At 38.8% G+C, this 27,441-nt stretch overlaps 1 protein-coding gene across 1 annotated transcript in view; it reads left to right on the plus strand.

The window, feature by feature from the left end:
* Positions 1-27,441, plus strand: part of LOC101317476 (RP1 axonemal microtubule associated) — a 303,982-nt gene that overhangs the window by 152,563 nt on the left and 123,978 nt on the right. The window contains 11 exon segments of the mRNA XM_073794757.1: positions 1,291-1,422; positions 5,163-5,233; positions 6,568-6,646; positions 14,504-14,579; positions 15,426-15,502; positions 15,603-15,634; positions 15,798-15,846; positions 15,849-15,902; positions 22,793-22,838; positions 22,840-22,894; positions 24,499-24,660. Coding sequence (XP_073650858.1) covers positions 1,291-1,422; positions 5,163-5,233; positions 6,568-6,646; positions 14,504-14,579; positions 15,426-15,502; positions 15,603-15,634; positions 15,798-15,846; positions 15,849-15,902; positions 22,793-22,838; positions 22,840-22,894; positions 24,499-24,660 — 833 coding nt within the window.

Below are 27,441 nucleotides of genomic sequence, written 5' to 3' on the forward strand. Positions count from 1 at the left end.
GTATATAATCTACCCATTTGGCAAAATTAAGATGTTAAATAATGAGTTTAGAATTTTCTGTTGAATTTTTATAATACAGTTTAGAAGTTTGAAATTTAAAATTTTAAGTAAGCCAACCTGTGCCTATAAGTTGAAGGGATTTGATTTAAAACACTGAGTCTATTATAGCAATAATGATACAACATTTCCACAATCCATAAAATAATCACATTACTTTTATGAACTTAATCTTGATTCTTTAAGTTTAGTTAAGGAAGATTACAAAATAAAACATTTTGAATGGTGATTTTTTTGTATTTCTCAAATGATCTGCCTTGGACTGTATTCTAAAAACTGAATCAAATAGTGGTGGCAGCAGTGTTAACCTTGCAAACCAACGGTAATTCTGTGCGGCTCTCAGGGAGCCTTTCTAAAGTGTGATTGCTCCAGAATCACACTTGATGTGAATTTATGAATGTAAATTTCTGGGCCTTACCAAGACCCACAGAGATAGTAAGTTTAAGGATTGAAAATCTGCCTTTATAACAACATGATTTTCTAAACACATTAAAGTTGAAAATCTCCGATGTAAGGCATTTTAAAGACAGTAAGATTAATTTAACAGATAAAACAATACCTCACAGAAGTTTGTAAAAGAATGATAGTACCCTTCTCATGAAAGGCTAGATTTTAGAATCAGAAAACATATTTCTACTTTTCGATGATTTTTGGCATTCATCTGAACCTATCAGAATGTATTAACATCTTTGTTTAAGTCCAGGATGAATGGATTAGATATAATATGGTATAATAGGAACCCAAATAAATAATTATAGCTTGAATTTCATTAATTGCTAAGGACCCAAGGAGGGAACTATATTAATTTGAATCTGTAGTGCATGGAATCTAAGCTCATGTTAGTATTCTAGAAAATCACTTTAAAGTAAAAAGAAATTCATTACTAAGAGGTTGGAACAGGGAAGGAATAGATTTTTAAAAATTGTAAATATCTCTTTCTAGATAGGAAAATATTGATGACAGAAAATTTGGGAGGAGATTGACATGTCTAGCATTTCAATATGGAGAAATTAGAAATAGAAAAATTTCAAAGTAGAGAAAAGAAATGCCATTGTACTTGAGATGGCAATAAAAGAAGAAATTAACACTTTTCTTGTCAAGTATTCAACGACTTCTACTAAAAAAAGGGAAAAGGCCTTCTTAAGTGTCAGGCTTGGATAAAAATTTTTATTTGACTCTTTGATAAAGTATTCTTACATTTTTTATAAGTAATATTGTTGCTGTTGTAAACACAATTGTGGGACATGAATGCTGGAAGACAGTTTTATATACCTGTTCAACGATGGTCGGCACGCGATCAAGAGGACAGGGAAGTCTGTTGAGAATTTCCTGTTTTAAACAAAGGGCAGTCGTCCATCCTTCCAGGTAGGGAAGGTCCACTCCAGGCAGCACAAGTAAAACTTGTTTGCCTACATGCTGAAGGACAGAGAAGTTCAATACGTGTTGAGTAAATGAATAATTGAATGAATGAGTGATTAAGGAACTGCTTATTCCTCGCCAATTGCCTCTGCTGGTGTGACAGCTGCATCTAAATATCTTTTAGTTGTTTCATGTACTGGCATTCAGGAATATGTTCTTGTCAACAGTTAAACCTGTAGGAATGTCAGCTGAAATGCCTCCTAATCAAAAAAAGAAAATTAATTCTTAGAAGGTCATGAGAAAATTGAATGTCCAATGAAGTTATTCCTGCGTTAAAAAATGCAAAATCAGTGTATGCTTTCCTTATCAGGCTCAGCCTCATTTTTGAAAATTTATCTATTTGATTAGGAAATGAAAACAGAACTGCCTAATGACTTTCTAAGCTTTGGGCCAAAAGCAGAGGTGTGTTTAAGACTCGTGTAAATGTGGCTGAGAAATAGACTGTGCTCCGTGTCAGTCACTGCTCAATGGCCACAAGAATTCAGGGTGACTCTGTCCAGAAGAGCTGTTTGCTCTTGTGTCTGCTGGCTTCTACTTTGGAAGAGAATAGGAAAAGGATATATGAGAATTATTATATGGGCAATTGATAAAAACAGATTTTTCTCCAGTTCACAACATTTTCCATTAAAAATGTGATATCTTAGTTTTCTAAAGAAATAAATGATAAATACTATGTAAAGATTAAGAAAAGCTCCATAATGTCATAGAATCTAATATTAGGTTTAGATATATAATAACTTGTATAACTTAATAGGAACCATGAGCTGCTACATTTGCAGAGACTGATGATTCCTTTGTGGTTTTTAAATAAGGTGTAATAAACTCTTTGTTAAGTTTCTGAAGTTAAATTTTTAACTTTTGAAAAGATATGAATAGTTCCATTTGCTGAAAAGTGAAGGCTTGTGTGAGCACTGTATCATTCATAAGCATTTCCCTCAACATTTATGAGTATTTTTCTCAACACTCTTCCTCGTCAGCCCACCCATTCACCTGGTAGGAGGAGTTCGCCAGGTGCCCTGTTCTACCTACTGTTAGTAATGATGCAGAGATCACTTTTGCTTCTTCATCTCTCATTTTTAAAAGAAAAAAATTATTTTATATTGGGATATAGTTGATTAACAATGTTGTGTTAGTTTCAGGTATACAGCAAAGTGATTCAGTTATACATTTACATGTATCTATTCTTTTTCAAATTCTTTTCCCATTTAGGTTATTACAGAATATTGAGCAGAGTTCCTTGTTCTATACAATATGTCCTGGGTGTATATATATATATATATATATATTTTTTTTTTAATTGTGGTAACAAATACATAACATAAAATTTACTGTCAAACATTTTGAAGTGCACCTTTCATTTAAATATATTCACATTGTTGTGCAGCAGATCTCACAAAGCTGAAATTCTGTTTCTTCTTGTGTGAGCTTTGACACAGTGTGTCTTTCAAGGGGTTGGTCCACTTCATCTAGGTTATCAAATTTGTGGACATAGAGTCTTTCATGGTATTCTTTTATTATTATTTAAATTTTCCACGGGATCTGTAGTGGTTCTCCCTGTTTCATTTCTTTTTCTTTCTTTTTTTTTTTTTTGCGGTATGCGGGCCTCTCCCTGTTGTGGCCTCTCCCGTTGCGGAGCACAGGCTCCGGGCGCGCAGGCTCAGCAGCCATGGCTCACGGGCCCAGCCGCTCTGTGGCATGTGGGATCTTCCCGGACCGGGGCACGAACCCGTGTCCCCTGCATTGGCAGGCGGACTCTCAACCACTGCGCCACCAGGGAAGCCCAGTCAACTGTATTTTTAAGTGCACAGTTCAGTAGTGCTAAGGATATTTACCTTGCTGTGCAACAGATCTCCAGAAATTTTTCACCTTGCAAAACTGAAACTCTATACTCATTGAATAACAGCTCCTCGTTCCCCTTTCCCCCATCCTTAGTAACAACGATTCTACTTTCTGTCTCTCTGAATTTGAGTATATAATCGGAATCATACAATGATTGTCTTTTTGTGAACTAGCTTATTTCACTGAGCATAATGTCCTCAAGGTTCATTCATGTTGTAGAATCTAACAAGATTTCCTTCCTTTATAAGTCTGAATAATATTCCATTGTATGTATACACCACCTTTTCTTTATTCATTCATCCATTGATGGACATTTGGGTTATTTCAAACTTTTTTGTTTTTTTACTTTTTAATTTTTTTGGCCACACCACGTCTTGCACCATCTTATTACCCTGCCCAGGGATCAAACCTGGACCCCCAGCAGTGGAAGCACAGAGTCCTAACCACTGGACCGCCAGGGAAGTCCCTCAAACTTTGGACTATTGTGAATAATGCAGTGGGTGTCCTCTGCATACCATTGAATTGGTATCCCCAGTTCAATTCTTTTGGGTATACACTTAGCAGCAGGAATGCTGGATCATATGGAAGTTCTATTTTTAATTTTCTTAAGGAAACAGTATACCGTTTTCAATAGCGATTGCACTATTTTACAGTCCCACTAACAATGCACAAGGGTTCAAGTTTCTTCACATCCTTGGCAACACTTGTTATTTTCTGTTTTTTGACAGTAACTATCCTAATGGGTGTGAGGTGATATCTCACTGTAGTTTTGATTTGCATTTCTCTAATGTTAAATTAGGTTGACAGCGTTTCATATGCTTGTTGGTCATTTGTATATCATCTTTGTAGAAATGTTTATTCAAGTCTTTTGCTATTTTAAAATCAAGTTATTTATTTGTTGTTGAGCTGAAGGAGTTCTTTGTATATTCTGGATGTTAATCTCTTGTCACATATATGATTTGCAAATATTTTCTCCAACTCATATAGCTTTGTGTTGCTATTTATTATCCTTTTTATTTTTTTTCAACTTGAAGGACTCCCTGTGGCATTTCTTGTAAGGCAGTCTACTGGAAATGAACCCCCTCAGCTTTTGTTTTACCTGGGAAAGTCTTAATTTCACCTTCAGTTTTGAAGGACAGTTTCATCTGATATAGAATTCTTAGTTGGCAGGTTTTTCTTCCAGCAGTTTGAATATATTGTCCCATTGCCTTCTAGCCTGCATGATTTCTGCTCAGGAATCCACTCATAAACTTCTAGAAGCTCACTGGCACATGATGAGCCACTTTTCTCTTGCTGCTTTCAAGATTCTCTCTTTGTCTTTGACTTTTGACAATTTGATTATAATGTGTCTTGGTTCAGGTCTCTTTAGGTTTATCTTAGTTCAGGTTCATTGATCTTGAACTTGTATGTCCATAAAAGCTCTTTGCCCCTTTCTCTCTCTTCTCCTGTGACTCCTACAGTGCATATACTATTCCGTTTGAGGGTATTCCAAAAGCCCCTTAGGTTCTCTTCACTTTTCTTCATTTTGTTTCTTTTTCCTCCCATTTTGATGGAGTCCCCTCTTCATTATGCATTGGACTGGGTGCTGCAGCTTCTTATCTGGTGTTCAGAATTTTCACAGAAGTATTCTAGTCCATACACTGTGTTTAAAATGGTGTCTCCATGAGGAATGAGGGCTCGGTTCTCCTTAGTCCACCATCTCGCTGAAGTCATTCCCAATTGTCTGATTTTTACACCTACTTTTATATTGTTAAATGAGGATTACTATATACAGTTGACCCTGAGCAACATAGGAGGTTAGGGGCACTGACCCCCATGCAGTTGAAAATCTGCATATAACTTTACAGTTGACCCTCCACATCCATGGTTCCACGTCCATGGTTCCGCATCCGAGGATCCAACCAACTGCGCTGATTGTGTAGTGCTGTAGTGCATAGTTATTGAAAAAAATTCATGTATAAGTGGACCCGTGAAGTTTAAACCTGTGTTGTTCATGGGTGGACTGTATAACAACTTTCATTGTCAAATTTGGAAACTGAATATGTTATTTTTTTTTACTATTACTAATATTAATATGTAAGTAATATTTAATTTTTTAACTGAGTAAATTATAGAGGGCCCATTGTATTTTAGTTATCTCAGCTTTCTGTGATAATCCAAATAATTTTAAGTATATCAGCATGTTTTCATTATGTTTCCTCTTTTTTTCTTAGCATTCTCTACATCAATCATCATAAATACTGTAACTCATGATTTTCTTTGCTAGTATTTTCTATTATTGCATAGGATGTCCTCCTTTTCTAGCAGATCCCTTTCATGATAAAGAGATGGCAGTGTTATCCATTAACCTTTATCAGGCACTGACTGTATTCTTTGTAAATAAATGCTAATGGCTTTATCTGTTATTTATATTTTTTATAGTCCACTTATGCAGAGGCAGAGTGATTGCAAAGGAAGGTAGTATTATTACGTATCAGAGGAACTGAGCTCTAATACTGGTTCTGTGCCTCACTGTTCTTTATCTCTAGAGTGGATATGTTTTTTTCTCACTGAGTGAGTTTTAAGGATAAAATATCGCTATGTGTGAAAATATTTCAAAACATATAAGACACTGAAATGCAAAGCTTATTTTTTGTTTTTGAATTATTTTTCAACTGCTATGCTACATCATGTATTTTCTTGCATTTTAATCTGTATCATTATCGTAGGTTTTATCAAAAGAACTCTGGCTCCTCACTTTTACCCATATTCTGAATACACAAACCATTGGAGCACAAACATGAACAGTTTTGATTGTAGCAGTGCACTGGGACATTGTTCCAGATAAATGTTATAAATTTTCAGTAGTTTTTGCATCAATATTCTAAAATTACTTTAGAAACATTATTTTTGCAAATGACCCATAAACATTGCTAAAAAATTCCATTCAGGACAGATAAGAGTTTGTTGAATTCAAATGAGTGGAAACATTTAGTATACTTTATAATTATTACATTTATATTATCATTATTTGAAAACATATTTGTAGAGAGTCCTCAAATTTATGCTTTTATAATGAAAAATGGGCAAGAAAACTTGTTATTATGTTCTATAAATTAATATTGTTTTAACTTTCTTAATTTAGACAGATTTGTGTATTTACTGAATGAACCTAATCCCTTTCACAATGAATTTTTGCTGTATCTTAATTTATACTCATTAGAAATCAGACTCATAGTCTGGATCTAACTATAGTTTTTTGATTTGTTACAGATTGACACCTTCTCCCTAGAAGCCATGACCCTTGAGAATTTGTACAAGATTGTCGTAGGCCATGATGGGCTTGGACCAGGTAAGCGTCTTCCATAGGTAGATATTCAAGGTCTGATTCTGCTCTGTTCATGTGAAGCCCTGTACAAATCTAGAAAATAATTGTGGAAAACTCGTAACGAACTGATCTCTAAGTATTGACTATCTGAAATTAAAATATTGTCCCAAATATTCCTTAAATTTTAAGTGGATGTATTATTTTTCAAAATTATGTAGGCTTTTTCAAGTAGATGCTCTGCCTAGGAAACTAGAAAAAATGATGCATAAAAACGGGGAATTTGGGATTTATACGCTGTGGCACGTGGCAGTGTTCCAGAATGCTGCTGGTGGACATAGCGGCAGTGTCCTCTGACAGTGGCAGTCCATTAAGTGGTAATGATGGTGCCAGCAGTGACACCTTCAGGAGGCTGTCCTGGCAGCCTTGCTGTGTTTTCTGCTGCCAGTTTGTTCATGTTTCTATCTCAATTTTCCCGACTGTGAATGACCAGTATTTTCATTTTCTGCTATTGTATAAGATTGCCATAAGATAAATAAAATCCTTTAACAAAAGTGCACATACCACAAAAAGCATTAAAAACCCCCAAAACATGAAACAAGACAATAAACTCTTTTACTTAAGAGTGTCAACATATAACTTGCAAAATGTTAAGAACAAAGTTCTCATACCAATATATAGTGGACATGTGTTTAAATAATGAGGAAATTAGCCAGTTGACAAAGCTCGTTCAAAAGACGTTACACAAAACTGAAAAATATATACTTATAATCAGTGAAAACAAAAAGAATGATAAATAAGATTGATAAATTAAAGATATGGCTAATGTCCTAAGATAATAAAAACATAACTTTGAGGTTATTTTCTCTCTTGGGCAAAATTCATTTATATTTTGACCAGACCCAAGTCTTTTGCATCTTATTTTTCTGTCAGTTGACAACTAATTTTAAAGAGTTTGGGCTCCGATCCACAGTAAATACTAAGGTAATATTCCATTTCTGCAGGGAGTCAGGCAGGCTTGTAGGACAGTGAATGCTCTGGTACAACAATAAAAGGATGTGTTAATATGCCCAACTCACACTTATATGGCAACTAATTCAATTCTGTAAATATATTTGGTGGACCTGCTGTGTATCAGGTGCTGTACTGAGTATTTTCTATGGTAAATATGGAAATAATTTTCTGTTGTTTATAAGCTACCCAGTCTGTGGTATTTTGTTATAGCAGCCCAAGCAGATGAAGACAATATTTTAATTTGACAGGTAAATTTCTCATTTTGCCCTACCTCAAATATCCAAATAAAATTGAACTTATGTTACTTCTGAGGATATTCACTGTTGGTGGCACAATGTGAGTATCCCATGGAGTCTGCATTGTCCAGAAGAACAGCTGTAGACCAGCAGCACTGCTATGTGCATGTGCAGGTATTCAAAGGTAAACGTGTACAAAGTGAATCAAGAAGTATAATAAAGGAATAATGTATAACAACTAAGTAGGGCTCATGCCAGGAAATTGAAGGATAGTTCAGCATTAGGAAACCTATTAATAAAATACATCACCTCAGAAGGTTGAAGCAGAAAAATTATTCATAAACAGTCAAATAATACCATTATTAAAAATTCTTTGAAAATATGGAACAGAAAAAATACTTTAAAATTATTTAACTCAAGATGACCACTTAATAAACAATGAAATCCATTAAAATACAATAAGGATTTTTCTCATTATGAGATAGTCATTCTTTGGAAAGCATTTGTATATATATAGTTTTAAAGTTATAATTTTGGAAAGAAGAATGTGAATTTATTGCCTGCAGGTGATAGAAATGTCTATTAAAATGCAAGGAAGATCAACTGAAAAATGGATGAAGAGAATTTATAAAGGGATTAGAATTTAAATCAATATACAATAACTGGAGGCTGTTTTTCTTACATTGAAAATATGAGATATAAAAGATCTTATTCAGAGTAACAGCAAAAAAATATATAATATATAATAATTAACATCAACAATAAGAAATACATGCCCATCTGAATTATTAGACTGGCTTTGTCTGAAAGTCATATTGAGAAGTAACAGGAAGTTCTAGCCAAGAAAGTGTGGTTTATAGATTCTGTCCCTCTTTCAGATTAAGTGAACCTATTTGTTCTTTAACGATTTATTTACCAATGATCTCAACTAGCTGTAGATCCAGTCGTTGTTTGCAGTATTCCAACAGCACTGTTTTTTTGTTTTGATTTGTTTTGTGTTTTGGTGAGAGAGATGAAGGTTTTGTGCTTACATATATTTACATATATAGTTTAGGCCCCAGCTGCCTGTGTCTGTGGTGTATCGGCAGTTATAAAACTACAGAATTTTGTTTAGCCAAATTGCACCCAGGTGTGTCCATTTGTTTGGGCAAAAACAATCTGCTGCAAGATTTATTTTTACATAAGATAAGCTCTCAGACTATGATGGAGAGAATCTCCTGCAATGGTTTCTTTACAGAAAGACTATCAGTTACTCCGCAATCAAGTGGAGCATCACAAGTGAGGAGATGACAGAGAATTGGAAGGAGGTGGAGGTGTACTGCATGGATATATCTGCTAATTTTGATCAAGAGTTGTCACAGGCTTAGAGGAGAGAAAATCTGAAATACAGGGCAATACAATTAATCTAAAGGTAAATCCTGAGATAGGTAGCTGACTTCCTTTTTCTATCCGTACGTGAAATATGCTAGTCACAAAAGACCACATGTTGCATGATTCCATTGTATGAAATATCCAGAGTAGGCAAATCCCTCAAAGTCAGAAAGTATATTAGCGGTTGCCTAAGTCTGGGAGAGGGGAGCCAGGTGGTACTTGGGAGTGACAGTGAAGAGGTGCAAACTTTGTTTTGGGGGTGATGAAAATGTACTAAGTTTGGATTATGATGATGGTTGCACTACTCTGTAAATATACTACAAACCACTGAATCCATGTAAATAGGTGAGCTTTATAGTATGTAAATTATTTCTCGATAAAGCTGTTAAAATTATTGTTATTTATCTGGAAAAATTAAGAGGATATAATAGACTACAGTATCACATTTTGAAAAACACTAGCACAGACGATGCTCACTTTAAAATGTATAATGATGACAGTTTTTAAATATAGTTTAGTAAATGTCATGATAAGAGGCAGACCGATAAATCAGATCTGAACCAGATTTTAAATGGATTTAATACAAATGAGCAATGCATATTAAAAAAGCAATTCAAAGTGGCCACATATAAATTTTTATTATTCAAAAAACTAAAAATTAAAAAAGTTATAAGCTACATTTTTTTACTGAAGTATAGTTGATTTACAATATTGTATTAGTTTTGGGTGTACAACATACTGATTCAGCATTTTTACAGATTATACACCATTATAAGTTATTTCAAGGTAAGGGCTATAATTCCTTGTGCTGCACAATATATCCTTGTTACTTATTTATTTTACACATAGTACCTTGTATCTCTTAATCCCATAACTCTATTTTGCCACTCGCCCACTGTTTCCCTCACTGGAAACCACTCGTTTGTTTTCTATATCTCTGAGTCTGTTTCTGTTTTGCTATACACATTTGTTTGTTTTATTTTTTAGATTCCACATATAAGTGACATCATGTAGTATTTGTCTTTCTCTGTCTCACTTATTTCAGAAGCATAATACTGTCCAGATCCAGACAGTGGTTTTCAAAATGTGGTTCCTGGATCATCAGCATTGCCTCGGATCTTGTTAAAAATTTAATTCTTGGGGTCTCTTCTAGGATGACCAACCATGCTGGTTTGCTTGGGGCTATCTTGATTTTAGCGCTGAAAATCCTGCATCCTGGGAAACCCCTCTGTCCAGGGCAAACTGGGGCATTTGGTCACCTTAGGTTGCCTATCCCAGGCCCACAGTGTCAGAAGCTTGCTGTACGGCCCAGCAATCTGTGTTTTCATCACCCCTCCTGGTGGTTCTGAGGCTCACTATAGTTGGGGAACCACAGATCTAGGGAATGATGACGAGTGTGGCCTGGCTCAGTAATGGGAATGTGATGAGTCATGAAGCCCAAGAGTAAACAGAGACCAGGCTGTGAATGTGTGCTTTGTAAGAGTTTACAGCTGATGAGTATTCCCTCCTCAAGACAAGCAGTTTCAATAAAGGAGGATAGAGTTTGAACTGGCTCTTTGTATAGATAAAACCACGATGAAGGGTTAAAATATTCCATCTTATCTATAAATAAAAATAAATTGTATTTTAACCAACTCCAGTCTGCAAATTAATATAAAAATAAATGTTTAAAAAGAGCTTTAAAATTTTTATTTATTTTTATACAGCAGGTTCTTATTAGTTATCTATTTTAGACATATTAGTGTATACATGTCAATCCAGTCTCCCAATTCATCCCACCACCACCATCCCCCCCAACTCCCCCCCACCTCGCTTTCCCTCCTTGGTGTCCATATGTTTGTTTTCTACATCTGTGGCTCTATTTCTGCCTTGCAAACCGGTTCATCTGTACCATTTTTCTAGATTCCACATATATGTGTTAATATATGATATTTGTTTTTCTCTTTCTGACTTACTTCACTCTGTATGACAGACTCTAGGTCCATCCACATCTCTACAAACAACCCAATTTCATTCCTTTTTACGGCTGAGTAATATTCCATTATATATATGTACTACATCTTCTTTATTCATTCATCTGTCAATGGACACTTAGGTTCCTTCCACGACCTGGCTATTGTAAATAGCGCTGCAATGAACATTGGGGTGCATGTGTCTTTGAATTATGATTTTCTCTAGGTATATGGCCAGTAGTGGGATTGCTGGGTCATATGGTAGTTCTATTTTTAGTTTTTAAGTAACCTCCGTACTGTTCTCCATAGTGGCTGTATCAATTTACATTCCCACCAACAGTGCAAGAGGGTTCCCTTTTCTCCTCAGCCTCTCCAGCATTTGTTGTTTGTACATTTTCTGATGATGCCCACTCTCACTGGTGTGAAGTGATACCTCACTGTAGTTTTGATTTGCATTTCTCTAATAATTGGTGATGTTGAGCATCTCTTCATGTGCCTCTTGGCTATCTGTATGTCTTCTTTGGAGAAATGTCTATTTACGTCTTCTGCCCATTTTTTGGTTGGGCTTTTTGTTTTTTTAATATTGAGCTGTATGGGCTGTTTATATATTTTGGAGATTAATCCTTTGTCCACTGATTCATTTACAAATATTTTCTTCCATTCTGAGGGTTGTCTTTTCATTTTGTTTATAGTTTCCTTTGCTGTGCAAAAACTTTTAGTTTCATTAGGTCCCATTTGTTTATTTTTGTTTTTATTTCCATTACTCTAGAAGGTGGGTCAAAAAAGATCTTGCTGTGATTTATGTCAAAGTGTGTTCTTCCTATGTTTTCCTCTAAGAGTTTTATAGCGTCTGTTCTTACATTTAGGTCTTCAATCCATTTTGAGTTTATTTTTCTGTATGGTGTTAGGGAGTGTTCTAATTTCATTCATTTACATGTAGCTGTCCAGTTTTCCCAGCACCACTATTGAAGAGACTGTCTCTTCTCCATTGTATATCCTTGCCTCCTTTGTCATAGATTAGTTGACCATAGGTGCGTGAGTCTATCTCCAGGCTTTCTATCCTGTTGCATTGATCTATATTTCTGTTTTTGTGCCAGTACCATGTTGTCTTGATTACTGTAGCTTTGTAGTATAGTCTGAAGTCAGGAAGTCTGATTCCTCCAGCTGCGTTTTTTCCCCTCAAGATTGCTTTGGCTCTTTGGGGTCTTTTGTGTCTCCCTACAAACTTTAAGATTTTTTGTTCTAGTTCTGTAAAAAATGCCATTGGTAATTTGACAGGGATTGCATTGAATCTGTAGATTGCTTTGGGTAGTAGAGTCATTTTCACAATATTGATTCTTCCAATCGAAGAACATGGTATGTCTCTCCATCTGTTTTGTCATCTTTGATTTCTTTCATCAGTGTCTTATAGTTTCCTGAGTACAGGTCTTTTACCTCCTTAGGTAGGTTTATTCCTAGGTATTTTATTCTTTTTGTTGCAATGGTGAATGGCATTGTTTCCTTAATTTCTCTTTCTGATCTTTTGTTGTTAGTATATAGGAATGCAAGAGATTTCTGTGCATTATTTTGTATTCTGCAACTTTACCAAATTCATTGATTAGCTCTAGTAGTTTTCTGGTGGCATCTGTAGGATTATCCATGTATAGTATCATGTCATCTGCAAACAGTGACAGTTTTACTTCTTCTTTTCCAATTTGTATTCCTTTTATTTCTTTTTCTTCTCTGATTGCCATGGCTAGGACTTCCAAAACTATGTTGAATAATAGTGGCAAGAATGGACATCCTTGCCTTGTTCCTGATCTTAGAGGAAATGGTTTCAGTTTTTCACAATTGAGAATGATGTTTGCTGTGGCTTTGCTGTATATGGCCTTTATTATGTCGAGGTAGGTTCCCTCTATGCGCCCTTTCTGGAGAGTTTTTATCATAAATGAGTGTTCAGTTTTGTCAAAAGCTTTTTCTGCATCTATTGAGATGATCATATGGTTTTTATCCTTCAACTTGTTAATATGGTGTATCACATTGATTGATTTGCGTATATTAAAGAATCATTGCATCCCTGGGATAAATCCCACTTGATCATGGTGTATGATCCTTTTAATGTGTCGTTGGATTCTGTTTGCTAGTATTTTGTTAAGGATTTTTGCAATATTCATCAGTGATATTGGTCTGTAATTTTCTTTTTTTGTAGTATCTTTGTCTGGTTTTGGTATTAATGGTGGCCTCATAGAATGAGTTTGGGAGTGTTCCTTCCTCTGCAATTTTTTGGGAAGAGTTTGAGAAGGATGGGTGTTAGCTCTTCTCTAAATGTTAGATAGAATTCACCTGTGAAGCTGTGTGGTCCTGGACTTTTGTTTGTTGGAAGATTTTAAATCAGAGTTTCAATTTCCTCACCTGTGATTGGTCTGGTCATGTTTTCTATTTCTTCCTGGTTCAGTCTTGTAAAATTATACCTTTCTAAGAATTTGCCCATTTCTTCCAGGTTGTCCATTTTATTGGCACAGAGTTGCTTGTAGTAGTCTCTATTTCTGTGGTGTCTGTTGTAACTTCTCCCTTTTCATTTCTAATTTTATTGATTTGAGTCCTTTCCCTCTTTTTCTTGATGAGTCTGGCTAATGGTTTATCAATTTGTTTATCTTCTCAAAGAACCAGCTTTTAGTTTTATTGATCTTTCCTATTGTTTTCTTTGTTTCTATTTCATTTATTTCTGCTCTGTAAAAAGAGATTGTTATCTTCATGTGTATCAGCTCATGTGTATCATTCTGTGTGCTTGGACAGAGTTTCTGAATGACTGCTCTTTTTCTAGCATATATATATATATATATATATATATATATATATATATATACACACATACATACATACATATATAATTAATTAATGTAGACTTGGTCCAGATTTGAACTTTAATAACTTTCTATGTGTATGCATTTTGGACATCGACAGTATTGCTAACTCATCAGATACATATTTTTTGGATGATGTTAGGTCCAGGATTATAAATGCAGTTTATGAAATGAAGAGCAATTGCAGAATTGTTCTCTTTTCAGATGTTTGGAAAATCATATTGAAGTAGATGCTGTAAAGCAGAAAGCCTTGAACTATGCTGTGCTTTTGTTACATGTTTAAGAAGTATTTTTAAATGCCTCTTACAGTTTACCTCTCTTGTATCTTGCTTTATTTGAAGCATTAAAGCTTAAAGGTGAACAAGACCTTTATATATTTGGAAGCTAGGGCCTCTTTCTCAAAACTTCCAGTAACACCTGGTTCATATATATACACACCACATTTTTCTTTCTTTAATTTGTGTTTAGGAAGCGGCTGGTTTCTGGATGATGTTGTGATCAAGGATCCCACAATGAGCCACGAATATGCCTTTTTCTGCCACAGGTTCATAAGCCTGCTTTGCATTGAACAAACTCATATTAGTCAGTTCCAAGTTTATGTATTTTGGAGAAATGGATAGTTTATTCAATCATTCCTGGTCACCGATGCTTTGTTGGGTAACTTTTTTGAACATTAATTTTAAGGGCTGCTTCTTCTATTTAGAAAGATATCCATTATGTTTACTATCATTCCTGATGATACAAATTTAAATCTTTTTTGGTAAACTAATATAGATTTTAAAAATATGATTTCTCTTTCTTCATCAGTAAGGAGAATGAAAATCTCGGGTAAGAAAAGTTGTTCCCTTTGGACTGAGTCTCAAATAGCTCAAAAATAATAAATGTACAAAATAAATGTTGTATGGGACTTTTTATACAACCGTGCATTGCTGACCCATGGTCACTAAGTCTTGATTTTGGGGTTATTGTCCCAACAATAGTGATAGGTTTGCTCTTTTTTTCAACACTCTCCTTACAACCAATAATAGTTGTACATTAAATAACTGGCTATAGTTTGACCTGTAGTTGGTGGCCAAAGAACAGGATAAAATAAATTGTCCAGTGGATGTAAAATCTATGACTTTGGCAGGCTAACTGGTTGAGTAATTCACTTGTGAGTTAGGGAAAAACATATTTCATCCTTACCTGTTAGCAGCTTCTCCTATCTCCCTTGAACTCTCATAATCATTTAAAGTGTTTCTTTTTCCAATTTCTAGTCTGCTTTCACCAGTTAGGTATCTATGGCTTTTTCTAACTCCTGTATCCATTATTTCTGACTCGGCTAGATAATTGCCAGTGGTTAGTGTAAATATAAATTCAGAATATACTTGATACATTTTTCTTTCCACAGATGGCTGGATCAAGGGGAAAATGATGGTAAAATTGTCAGAGAACTGTATGCCAGGGATAACAGTATCATCTCTGCAAGTGAGTGTCAGACATGTGCTGGAAAATTCTGTTTCATGATGATTGAGGAAAGCATGGCTCTGCTGAAATTAATGCTCCTCTCTCTCCTTTGTATCCTGAGGGCAGAAGCTAGAAGTTAAGAGGAAAGAAACAGTAAGATTTTACTTTCGGCCTTAAATTATTTGGTACAAAACAGTGTTCGAACAGCTACTTGATGTGTTAAGACAGTATATAATGTTTAGTAAGTGGTGTTTCCTAGCAATTTCTTCTGTTTTCTCATACTGGTGTTGCTTGTTTATTTTGATTTTCTATTTAGTGGGCTGTGGAAAGCTGGAAGTTTATGAAAGGAAATACTCTTCTGCCGTATGTCTGTATCCAGATGGCCCAGCTGATGCAGTTGGAGAGCAGACAGGCAAATATGGTAAAATCACTGGGCGAAGAACGTGGTGCTGTGGCAATCTTGGGAGCTGGAGGAAAGCAGGTTCCCAGCTTAAGGTTTGCTTCTTATTCCTCAGACAGCTTTATACCAGTCTTAGACCACTGAAATGATTCCCTATCTACATTAATACAAATGGTCAATAGACAACAGACTTCAGACCTGGGCAGACAATACAACTATGCAGACAGCGCACCATGAAAAAACTTACATTTTACTTACATTTTACATGTATTACTCACATGAAGAATAAAATGTAGGCAACTAACGTAAAGTGTTCATAAAAAACAGCAGTTGTGGCTCTTGAATTGAATGGTTCTACTAGACACCGAGTACCTGTTAGGTCAAAGCACCATGTTGAATAATTTGAGGGCCACAGAAATGACAAAGACATTATTTGGAATTCCAGAGACTCATAATCTGATACAGAAGACAAACACATACAACAGTTCTAATAGTGGCTGTTTGTAGTGTCATAAGGAAAGCACAGAGGGAAAAGTAGGCAAAGGGAAATTGGATTCGTTGTTTAATATCAGCGTGTCATGAAGCCGTGACCGTAAAAATCAATGAAGAAGGAGTAAAGCCGATAATGGTAGACGTTCACCATGAACCCAAACCTCCAGCTCCTCTTGAAATTTACACCTGCACTGTTTAAACAAAATCTGCCTGCTGCATCTACGGATGTAACCTTGCTGTACTTTGCTAGAAACTGCCATTCAAATAGCCTCTAGGATGTGCAGGAGACATTAACCTACAGCATTTCCCCAAAATGTAACCTCCGCCTCATATTAGAGATCCCAGGGAATAATCCAGCTTTCTCTTCTATGAAAATATGTGGGAATCTAAGAATATGTCCTAGTAGCTTCTCTTTTCAAAAGGAGTCTATTTCTTAGACATTTTTCTTACCTATCGGTTCCCATTTGGGATCACTTATCTACTTAGATCAGTCAAAATGGTCCTTCATATCCTGCTCCCTGGGGCCCCTGGGGCCAAGGCTGGCGCTCTTTTTCCTTACTGAATGTAGTAGACTGTATTTCCAAATGTGGTCACGAAAATGTCTCCCGTTGTTAAATCAGAAGCTGTGAAGGATCTAAGTTTTAGTCTACTTGCAGAAAACACAAGAGCACTGAGTGAAAGACCAAGGCCATCATTTCTCAGAGCAAATGCCGCAGCCAGAACAGCATCTTACACTGGCTCCCCCAGCCCCCATCTCACTGTGTCACGAAGTGAGGGCCTGATGTTATGACCGTATGTGGGTGGGTGCATTAAAGGGGAGAAATCCCCAAGTTAGGAAACTCTGATTTTATACAGAGTTGCCCATTCTTCCTTCTAGAGAAAGAGAAACAAAGCGAGATACAGAGACAGAGACAGAAGAGACAGAGAGAACCTACCATTTTTCTGGAATGTAAGCAAATCTTCTCCAGGGGAGGGAGGGAAAGGTCTTTATCTTTACTCCCCTGGAATGTTGAGGGAGAGGGAGAGAGGGAGAGAAGTAGATACCTAAGCTTTACTATGCTGGAATGTTTCCGTATACAAATATTTGCAAATGCCTTTATTCAGAGGCACTGGACCATGCAGGAAAATGACAAATGTAGGGAGAATTGTCTTCTAACACTCATCCCAACAAGCTGGTTTATAAAGGGAACCTACCAGTCCCACATCAAGAAGTGGAGCGACTTCCTCATCCCTCGCTGGGTCAGGCCTTTCCACAGGTTTTGACTAACAGAATGCAGATGAACCCACACTGTAACTCCCAAGGTCCGCATCTTCTACCTGCACTTCTTGGATTAGTCCTTCATGGAAGCCAGCCCCCATCATACGAATAAGCCCAGAGAGCTGGGCAGAGAGGCTCCCTGGGAAAGAAGTGGTACTCTGACAGCCCCAGTTGGATTTCTGTCTTGCAGCCAGCACTGACAGCCAGGTGTGTGTCTCTGTGTAGAACAAACTAACCGATAGATGATGAAAATAGAGAAATTTTACCCTTAAATGTTCCCAGCATCTAAATATGGTAGTCCTGTAGTACATAGAGCAGAATGAGCAGTCCTAAAAAAGGCAGGTGCAGGATAGGATGAGTAATTTCCTTCAGCATAACTGACATTTGCAGCAGGAGGTCTTTTATGTGTGATAATTACTTGCAGCATTATTTCCTGATGTTACGCGCAGTGTCCCATAAATTCATACTCATGAATCAGTTTTCACATGCCTGGAAAGTATTGTGATGAGCAATGCTGACCCGTGAACATCTTTTCAAGAAAACATTTTAAGAATATGTCTCAGATATATTGGCTTAAATTTTCACTCCACAAAAAACGTTGTTTTATCACCATGTACCAATCCTCTATTTTGTTATCAAGCTGGTTGTGAATTTAGGTATTTCCATACTCAGAGAGTTAGAATGCTCATTTCTTTGAGAGCTACTGAACCATTTCTTGGCAATAGTGGACCTACAAGCAGATACTCAGCATGAGATCTTTGAAATACCACAGGGGGCTTCATTGTATGATTACAAGGTCTTAAGTATAAAAAACAACACTGTACCAACATTGACAACGGCAATCAAAAACAAGTCTTCTTGGGCTTCCCTGGTGGCGCAGTGGTTGAGAGTCCGCCTGCCGATGCAGGAGACGCGGGTTCGTACCCCGGTCCGGGAGGATCCCACATGCCGCGGAGCGGCTGGGACAGTGGGCCATGGCCGCTGAGCCTGCGCGTCCGGAGCCTGTGCTCCGCAACGGGAGAGGCCACAACAGTGAGAGGCCCGCATACTGCAAAAAGCAAACAAACAAAAAAACAAGTCTTCTTGTCTCTGGTGTGGGATCCTAGAACTGAAAGGAAGGACCAGATAAGCAAAGTAAATCAGTTTTTACTCTAAATCATTGATGGCTGCTCTGTGTCTGGGCCAGTTCCACAAACTTCCCATTCCCTCAAATTTCAGAAGATTTGCTATAAAATACAGATTCACATAGTTTTCTCACTTTATAGTTGTACTTTTTTTTTTAAAAAAAGATCATAATCTAAATTCAGATTCGTTTGACATATTCCTCAGAGGATTAAGAATGCATTTAAAAATGTACAAGGTAGCACATCACTGGAAGTTTCTAATGTGTTCTTATTTTTCTGTTTTGTCTCTATGGAGCTATGTAAATAATTGTACCAGGTTGAGTGTTTATTGGGTGTCGTGTCAGACTAGCGCATGTGGGAGAGGTGGCTGCACTCTTCAGCGTGGAGCTTGCAAAATATGTCCACAAGTTACGTGACACTGCCCTCTTCTGAAGGTGGGGCGTATTCCTCTCCCTCTGTGTCCCGGCTGCACTAGGTGACTTTCTGCCAGCAAGCCGAATGTAGTGGAAGTGACTGCGTGTGATTCTCGAGCCCAGGTGAGATAGGCGTTGCAGATTTCTCCTGGCACTCTCTCTGGGATCGCTCGCTCTGGAGGAAGTCAACTGCCATGTCATAAGGCCATCAAGCAGCCCCGTGGGGAGGCCAGCTAGTCAAGGAACAGAAGCCTCTTGCCAGCAGCCGTGTGAGGGGCCCTTTTGCACGAGGACCCTCCAGCCTTAGTCAAGCCTTCAGACGACCACAGCCCCAACCAACACCTTGAGTGCAGCCTCACGAGAGACCCAGACCTAGTCACCCAGATAAGATGTAAGCTGTGACACTGCGTGTGCCCCATTTACCCAGCCCTGCTCTGCATTGCCCCCATGGGACTCGGGGGTTGGGGGCCCGGTAGGAACCTGCAGCCCCTGCTGCCTGCTGCGCTGGGTGTAATCCTCTCTCACTCCACCTGGGCCTGCTGTGTCCTTCCTGACTGAATTACGGAAGTGTGGCCACCTGACTTCACAGCTGACCGCTGCGTAGGGACTGCTTGTCCGTGTGATACACTGGTGTTTTCTCTCAGGCCAGCTGATGTTGGATGGCAGAGAAGAGTGGACCTAGAGCCACTAGATTGTAGGGAAGGCCTCTAGGAAGGCACAGCAAAGTAGGAGTGGTCAGAGGTTGACCTGAGCCCCTAATTTCTCTTGAGTCTGAGGCATGGACCCTTGGGTTTTCAGCGATTTAGACCAAGCGCGGCTAGAACATGCAAGCAGGCGCCATCCGGCCACCCCAGGCGACTGTCCAGTGCAAAAGGCCTCATCTTGAAAGGGCTCCCCAGTGCCAGGAGGCAGTTGCTGGACGCACTCGTGGCTCACTGTGTGACCTCTGCACTGCGGGGTGGGGAAATGGCAGTGACCGACCAAAGGGGGGGCCTGCAGTGCTGCCTCCATGGTGACTCACGTGAGCAGGTGAATCACCTCCCAACCTCACCTGGTAGATGAAGGTGAGGGAGACTGGGGGACCAGGACAGGGAAGGCAGGCCAGGCCCTGTCCCTTCCGAGGAGCTTCTAGCAGCTGTACGCGAGCGGAGGGCGAGTGGCATTTTGAAATGTCAGACAGTGACGTGAGAGTCTAATACTCAAACTGCAGCACAGAGCATTGATCAGAGTTAACGTTACGGTTTTTCTTACAAACTGACTTTATTTCGTCGTTCCCAAGAAATCCTGAAGGAAATTTTGCTAAAATTATGTTAAATCTATACAGTAACTTGGAAGGAACTGATGTTTTCACAGTATTCAGTCTTTTTCTTTAAGAGTTTGTCCTCTGTCTATTAATTCAGGACTCCACGTATGTGTGTGTGTGTATATATACATTCATGTTTTCTCTCTTCACATAGGTACTACATCGTCTTATTAGTGTTGTTCCAAGGCTTTTGGTTGCTATTGTAAATAACCCCTTTTTCCATAATAAAGCTAACATATATACAAATATATGGAAATCTGTAGTTTTTATATGTTTTGTTCATTCAGTATTTATTAAGTGCCTATTATATGTCAGGCACTGGTCTAGATATATATTTATCTTGAATCGCACCACTTTACTCCACTCTAATTAATTTAAAGAGTTTTTTCAGGTTTTACAAATATAATAAATTTATCTACTACTTCCCAGTAGTTCTATCTATTGATTTGGTTTTAAGCACTTTTCCACTGGCAAGAACATCCTTAAGAAAGTGAAATACTGTTGGTAATACTGGCATTCTCATTTTGTGATTCATTTTAATGGGGTGTTTTTATTGTTTTTTGAGAGTTGGGTATTAGAAAAGGCATCAATAAATAATACCATTTTCTTCTGCTCCTGTGTGCAGAATCAATTGAGATAAGATACAGAACACAGATGAATAGAAATCAAAATCTCAGCTTTATTACTGATGGAATCAAGGGCAGGGTACTGGCTCTGTTTGTGAGCCCATAGGACTTGCTAACCGTCCCCAGAATGAGACAAGCTTACCTCCCCAAATGTAGGCAGTGTTGGGCAACCACAGGCTCCCCTAAGGGGGCTGCGCTGGCGGGTGACGGAGAACGCTAGAGAAAGGGCCTTCGTGATGGCGGCTCCCCGGGGTAGAAAGGGCAAAGCTGGAGTACTTAGCTCCTTTCAGTCGCCAGCCCAAGGGCTGCGCCCTGTTCTCTGGGCTTGGTGGAAGGGAACGTGAGCACGGGCATGGGGAGGGGAGGCCCCCCTTACGTTACTCGTGATCTTTCCATACTTGTCCTGTACAGCGGTAAGAGAGTCATCTATTTCTAACTTTACTAGGAACCCTATTAAGATGATTGAAAAATGAATGTGAAGACATTTCTCTTTGGCATCTACTGGATTCAATACGTTTTTTCATGTTGGGTTTAGAGTTATGTTACTTGAATAAATACATTTTCTTAAAACTAAATAATATTTCCATTCTTAAACTCTTTACTCATGGTGAATAGCTCCTTAACTCTATAATTTAAATGAGATTTCTAATTTTTTTATTTTTCAACAAGTTTTGAACACTTACCTTTTTATTTTTAATTGAAAGATAGTTGACATACAATGTTATGTTAGTTTCAGGTGTACTAGGTAATGATTTGACATTTGCAAACATTATGAAATGATCACCATGAGAAGTCTAGTAAGATCTGTCCCCATACAAAGTTATTACAATATTATTGACCATATACTCCTTATGCTACATTACAAGGCTGACAAGGATATAATTACATTACATCCTTGTAACTTAATTATTATATAACTGGAGGTTTGTACCACTTAATTTCCTTCACCTATTTTGCCTGCCCCTCTACTCCCTCCCTCTGGCAGCCACCCATTTGTTCTCTGTATCTACGAGTCTTTTTATTTTGTTTTGTTTTTTAGATTTAACATGTAAGTGAGATCAGGCAGTATTCGTGTTTGTATTTGGGGATCTAATTTAGTGATCTTATCTAAGGAGTATTTCTGAGCGCCTACTGTGTCCTGGGCATTGTTCTGAGTGCTGGTATATAGCTGTACACAGAGTAGACAAAAATTCATGCCCCCAAGAAGCTTACATTTCAAGATAAAATGACATGTAAAGGTATACTGAAAGCTAAAAGCCATCAAATATATGATGACATACTCTTTATCATCATAATCATACAAACTAGTCACCAATGCCCAAATAGTATGTATTTAATTTTATAATGTATCCATTTATTTTACCTCAAGTCTCTGAGACTTACAGAACAGAAATGGGTTTTTACGCTAGGATAATCTGTCTTTCTGGAACCAGTTCCGTTGAGTGTTAGTTGGGGTGGGGTGGTCTCAGGGCCTTACTGACTAGCATGGGAAGAAGGCATTAGAGATTTTCCATGGAAATGCCAAGCAGCATGTAGATTATTAAGGGTTACTGGCATTCTACCTTTTGACTAATTAAATACATTTAGCTGAGAGATATTATAGAATGTATTATTAGGAGGTTTCAATGTATAATTGAATAGGAAGAAAAGCTTTAAAAGCAAGAATTACTTGCTAATACTTAAAACGTTTTCTAGGTCTCGTTGATGTTATTTTCCACAAAGGAAATGTATGCATTTTCCAGTCATGAAATGAGGCATCTTCCTCTGGCTCTTGACAACGGCTCTGTCACTGGAATGGTATGTAGAAGTTTTTCTCTTTGCTGTTTGTCAATCGTATTGTATCCATATATAATATATTTTTGCATAAGGCATTCTTTTAAGATGATCAGTTTGTATTTTCCTTTGGCTTTTACTTTCACTTTTTTCATTGTTCTGTTTTGCCTCACTGATTTTTGAGAAACTGATACGTAAATGGTCCTAAATTTCAGCAATTAGAATTTCTACACAAAAAAGTAGACCACGTCTCTGATAACATTCAAAATTCTAATGAACCTCCTAAAAGAGACAATCTGACATCTCAAAGGCCCCTTGGGGGACCACGTTATTAAGGAAAAAACCAATAATTTCACATAACTATGCTTTGTTAGTCTAGGTTTGAAACGGAGCTTTTAATATATAAGGCTTTTAAAAATGTCTTAAAAATACATGCATATTATTTATTTTTAAAAATGAGAAGGCATAGGGTAGCATGCACTGTTTTAAGTGCTTAGTGTGTGTTACAACATCAGCCTTCGTATCTGCCCTTTGGGAGAATGCGTTGTTTTCCCTTTCCGACGGATGAAGAGCCTGTGGTGTGGAAGGACTAAGCGCGCTGCCCAAGGCCTCACAGCTAGTAGGTGTGGCAGCAGGAGGAGCCCAGGCCACCTGACTTCAGCTCTCCTTCTGCAGCCTCTCATGTGATGTTATGTAATTTACACGTGCTCTTTTACTCATGCATGTTTGGTAACTTAAGGATAATAATAATTATTGAAAAAGAAAACCCATGTAATTTGTAAGGCTGAAATTAAGGCTAAGTGGTTAATCAATCACATTTCCTTCATGAAAACTTCTCTTTACTCTGGACTTAGAAAGTTACCCCCTACTGTATTTCACAGCACATTCTGCTTAGTAAAGGTCCTAGTCAATCAGAGCTTAACAAATATGAGTGTAGTGGGTATGGAATCTACCCAATTAAATGAAGAGTTCAAAACCTGTTCTGTTGCTTTATTTTTCTAAAATCAAATTAAATCTACCTCTAAGCCCCTATCCCACTAGGTTGGAGAGAGATTCCATCTTATTTATAATGAGGTTCATCTTCTTGCATGCAAGATTTCACCTGGTATGGGGTCTCAGAATAGCTGGTGACAGCTCCCTTAGCTCCAGTCCACAGCTTTTCTACTTCAGCAACTTTCCGAGAACCAGTCTTGTGGGCAGCTTGCCGGGTGAGGGACTGGATCTGGAATCGTGTCCTCTCAGCCTGTCCTGTGCCTTAACCAGCATGAGGAGCCCCACCCCCTTCCCTGATGGGCTTCTCAGCCCGAGAAGCTAGGTTCAGGCTTTCCTGTGCACTTTGGAACTGAGGCCGGCAACCATGTGTTGGTGTTTTAAACTCAAGTATCACTTCTTAAAGATTTTTAATAACTTGAAAAAAGCAGAGGCATCTGTTCTGTTTGCTTTGGGACAGAGATAGCCAAAATGGAGAACCCGGTGAGATCTGTTGATCACGGTTTGATTGCATGGAATTTGATATTTAGAGCATTAAAGTAGGGCGTTCAGTCCATTGCAGAGCGCAGTGCAGAGATGCCCCAGGCCTTTTGGAAATGAGCATGCCACGTCTCAGTTGCCTGTGATTTGTCCCAAAGGCTGAGGCCCTACCTCTGAGGCCTCGTGAGGGGGCACCCGTGCGTGAAGCAGGAGCTGAACGGAGAAAACCCTTGTTTCAAAGGGCAGACCGGGAAGGACAGGGCCGCGAGAGTCACAAGCCTGCCTTTAACAGCGAGCTCAGTCCGCCGCCGCTCCTGCGAGTACAGCTGAGAGGTAGAGGAGCCCGGGGGCTATCAGCACGGGGAGCGGGGGGTAGCGCTGATGCCCGTGTTATCTATCGGGACGCGGTTCCTCCTGCTGGGGTCCAGCCCGCACCCCACAACACCAGGAGTGGGCCCTGGCCCCCCGGGCTCTCGCAGGCCGGAGCAGCCTGAGCACTAGGACAAAGTGGCGGATCAGACTGCAGCTCCTGACCCTCTAGAATGGAAGAGTTTCAGTACTTACAGAACGAGTGGCTCTCCTGACGTGTGCAGTTCGCTATGGGCGCCCACACACGGGGAGGTGGCTGCTGTCCTTGAGGGCGGCACTGGAAATCTTGTCACTTCTTGTTTTTAAAACATCGGTAAAAATCTTCAGCTTAAAGTAAGGTTTCAGAGGTCTCCCTGGCTTATGACGTACTTAAAGGTCAGTTACTTCTGTCCATCTGCCTCCTAAAATCGGGGGCTCAAACGTTCTATACAGGTCTCTAGCCTTTCAGTATTTCTGTTAAAAGTTCAAAGCCTGGGCTTAGAAAAATTATTGCATTGGAAAGTTATCACTAAAAGATCTGAAATTTTAAAGAGCCTTTCCAGGAAGCCAGAGTGCTCTGTAAATCACAGGAAAACGTGCCACAATTCTGGCCAAAGGTGAATTTCCTGATTGTGTAAGAAGATCAGCAAGGAGAGCTAGGAGAGGAGGTGGACTCCTGTGCTTGGGTGTCTGTTGGCTGGAAAAAAGGCTGAGCTAGCTTTCTCGTATTTGTACGACACCCTTAACCCCTGAATAATCAGACAAGCAAACAACAGTAGCGTGTCTTTACCTAAAACTGACCCATCAGAATTATCTAAGGACTCCTTTGGTGTCATTAACAGATTGGCCAGGACTGAAGCATTTCTAGTCTAAATTTGAAGCTTTTACCCGCCAGGCACAGCCCAGATTGGCCCCTTGGTGTGGCCATGGGACATCGAGGGCAGCGAGGGCTCCTCCTGTGGGTCCTGTGTGGCCACCTGTTTCGTGCACGTGGACTCGCGTCATGGCTGGAGGACTGTCTGTAGCCACCTCCTAATGGCGTCCCCCCTTTAAACAACATTGATGTTTCACCTTTACGTTGGTATTATTAGAAAGAAGACCACAGGCCCAAAACAGAGTCACTTATGCTAGACCATGTCGCCAAACCGGGACTTAATACCTCACCTAACTGAAGTTTTACCCTCCTCCAGAAATGTAGTCTTTTCTGGAATTACCTCAGTTCCAATGAGGTAATCTGTCACATGGGCCCTCTCCATCCCCAAAGGGAGATGAGGTAACCCACCTAATAAGACCCTTTTGTCCCCAAAGGGAGATGACGTAATCCGAAATAATCTTTTTATTTGTTTGTTTATGACTCCCTTGTCTCGCCTTTAAAACCCTCTCCCTCTCTGCAGCCCTCTGAGGCTCCCCTCTACTTGCTACCTGGGAGGCTGCCTGGTTCATGAATCATTCAATAAAGCCAATGAGATCTTTTAAGATTTACTCAGTAGATTTTTTGTTATTTAACAGCACTTTCGTGGAGAAGGTTCTGCACGGAACTCTTATATGTATTTTCCTTCTGCCACTTCCATCGTAGTGTTTTCTTTATATTATAACTTGTTTAGTGACACATTGATACGGTTGTCTGACTAAAATTCTGCACCTGGAATTTTGGTAGTGGTGCGCACCAGGGTTCTTGGCCTCTGTAATCAATAGAAATTGACTAGCGGCCAGACAAGAGGTTCAGGCGAGGCTTTACTGGGACCCCTGCAGCCGCAGGAGGGAGTGAGAACAAGTAACAGGTTCCCTTGCTCGCTCCCTGAGGGGGGGCAAGCTTGCTTCTTACATGGGGTGAGGGGAGGGGTGGCTTAGGTGTTTTGCCCACCGCTCATGTGGTGCTGTGTGCAGGGGGCATGCGCAGCACCCTGCTTTTGCTCCCAACACCCTGCTTTTGCTCCTGGCTCCTCAGATTTAGCAGCTGGGGGTTTTTTTGGTCTTTTTGTATCTTTTGTCCAGAATTTGCCCCAACTGTGCATGCACGCAGTTATTTTTAGTCCCATATAGTTTCTTTGTATTTTTGTTCCTTGAGGAGAGGTGTGTCCAGGTGCAAGCATTTCAGCACTGCAGCAAAGGGTCCCAGGTTCCAACCTGTCTCAGTAGTGGGTCTTTTTAGTCAAAATTCATGTGCTTTTTTGCTCTTAGGATATAGTACAGATGCATAACAACAGGCATATTATTGTTCACTTTCACTGTATCTGACCAGAAATCCCTGGGCTGGAATGACTTTACTTTTGAAAATAGAATGGTAACAAATATCTTAATTATCCTCATTTGCATAGAGCCTGTGATAAGGCTTGCTTACTATCTCCAAAGGAATTTAAGATGCAGCCCATGTTACTATAACTTAAATACCTAACAGTGCCTCATCTTGGTAGCAACTCAACAAATGCTGATTGTATAAATTGAATTGCATAAAAGCACTAATGTTTCCAATGTGTCTGCCATTATATATTTCTCATAGGCAAACACATTTATGTTTAACCAAGCAATGCTGATCGGATAACAAACAAACGTTTCTATTTCTGTTGCCATAGAATTGTTATGCTGTAGGAATAAGTCACTTTAACAGACTCGGGTGGAGTAGGGATTCAAGTTAGCATGCATGCAAACAGCATGCCATCACTAGCAACAACTGTAAGGCTGTCAATTTAAAGAAGCAAAGCTTCAAAACAACATGGGTGGAACTTGTCACTACACATGAATACAAAGGGAAA

The sequence above is a fragment of the Tursiops truncatus genome, chromosome 17, assembly GCF_011762595.2.
Source record: "Tursiops truncatus isolate mTurTru1 chromosome 17, mTurTru1.mat.Y, whole genome shotgun sequence".
Classification (NCBI taxonomy): domain Eukaryota; kingdom Metazoa; phylum Chordata; class Mammalia; order Artiodactyla; family Delphinidae; genus Tursiops; species Tursiops truncatus.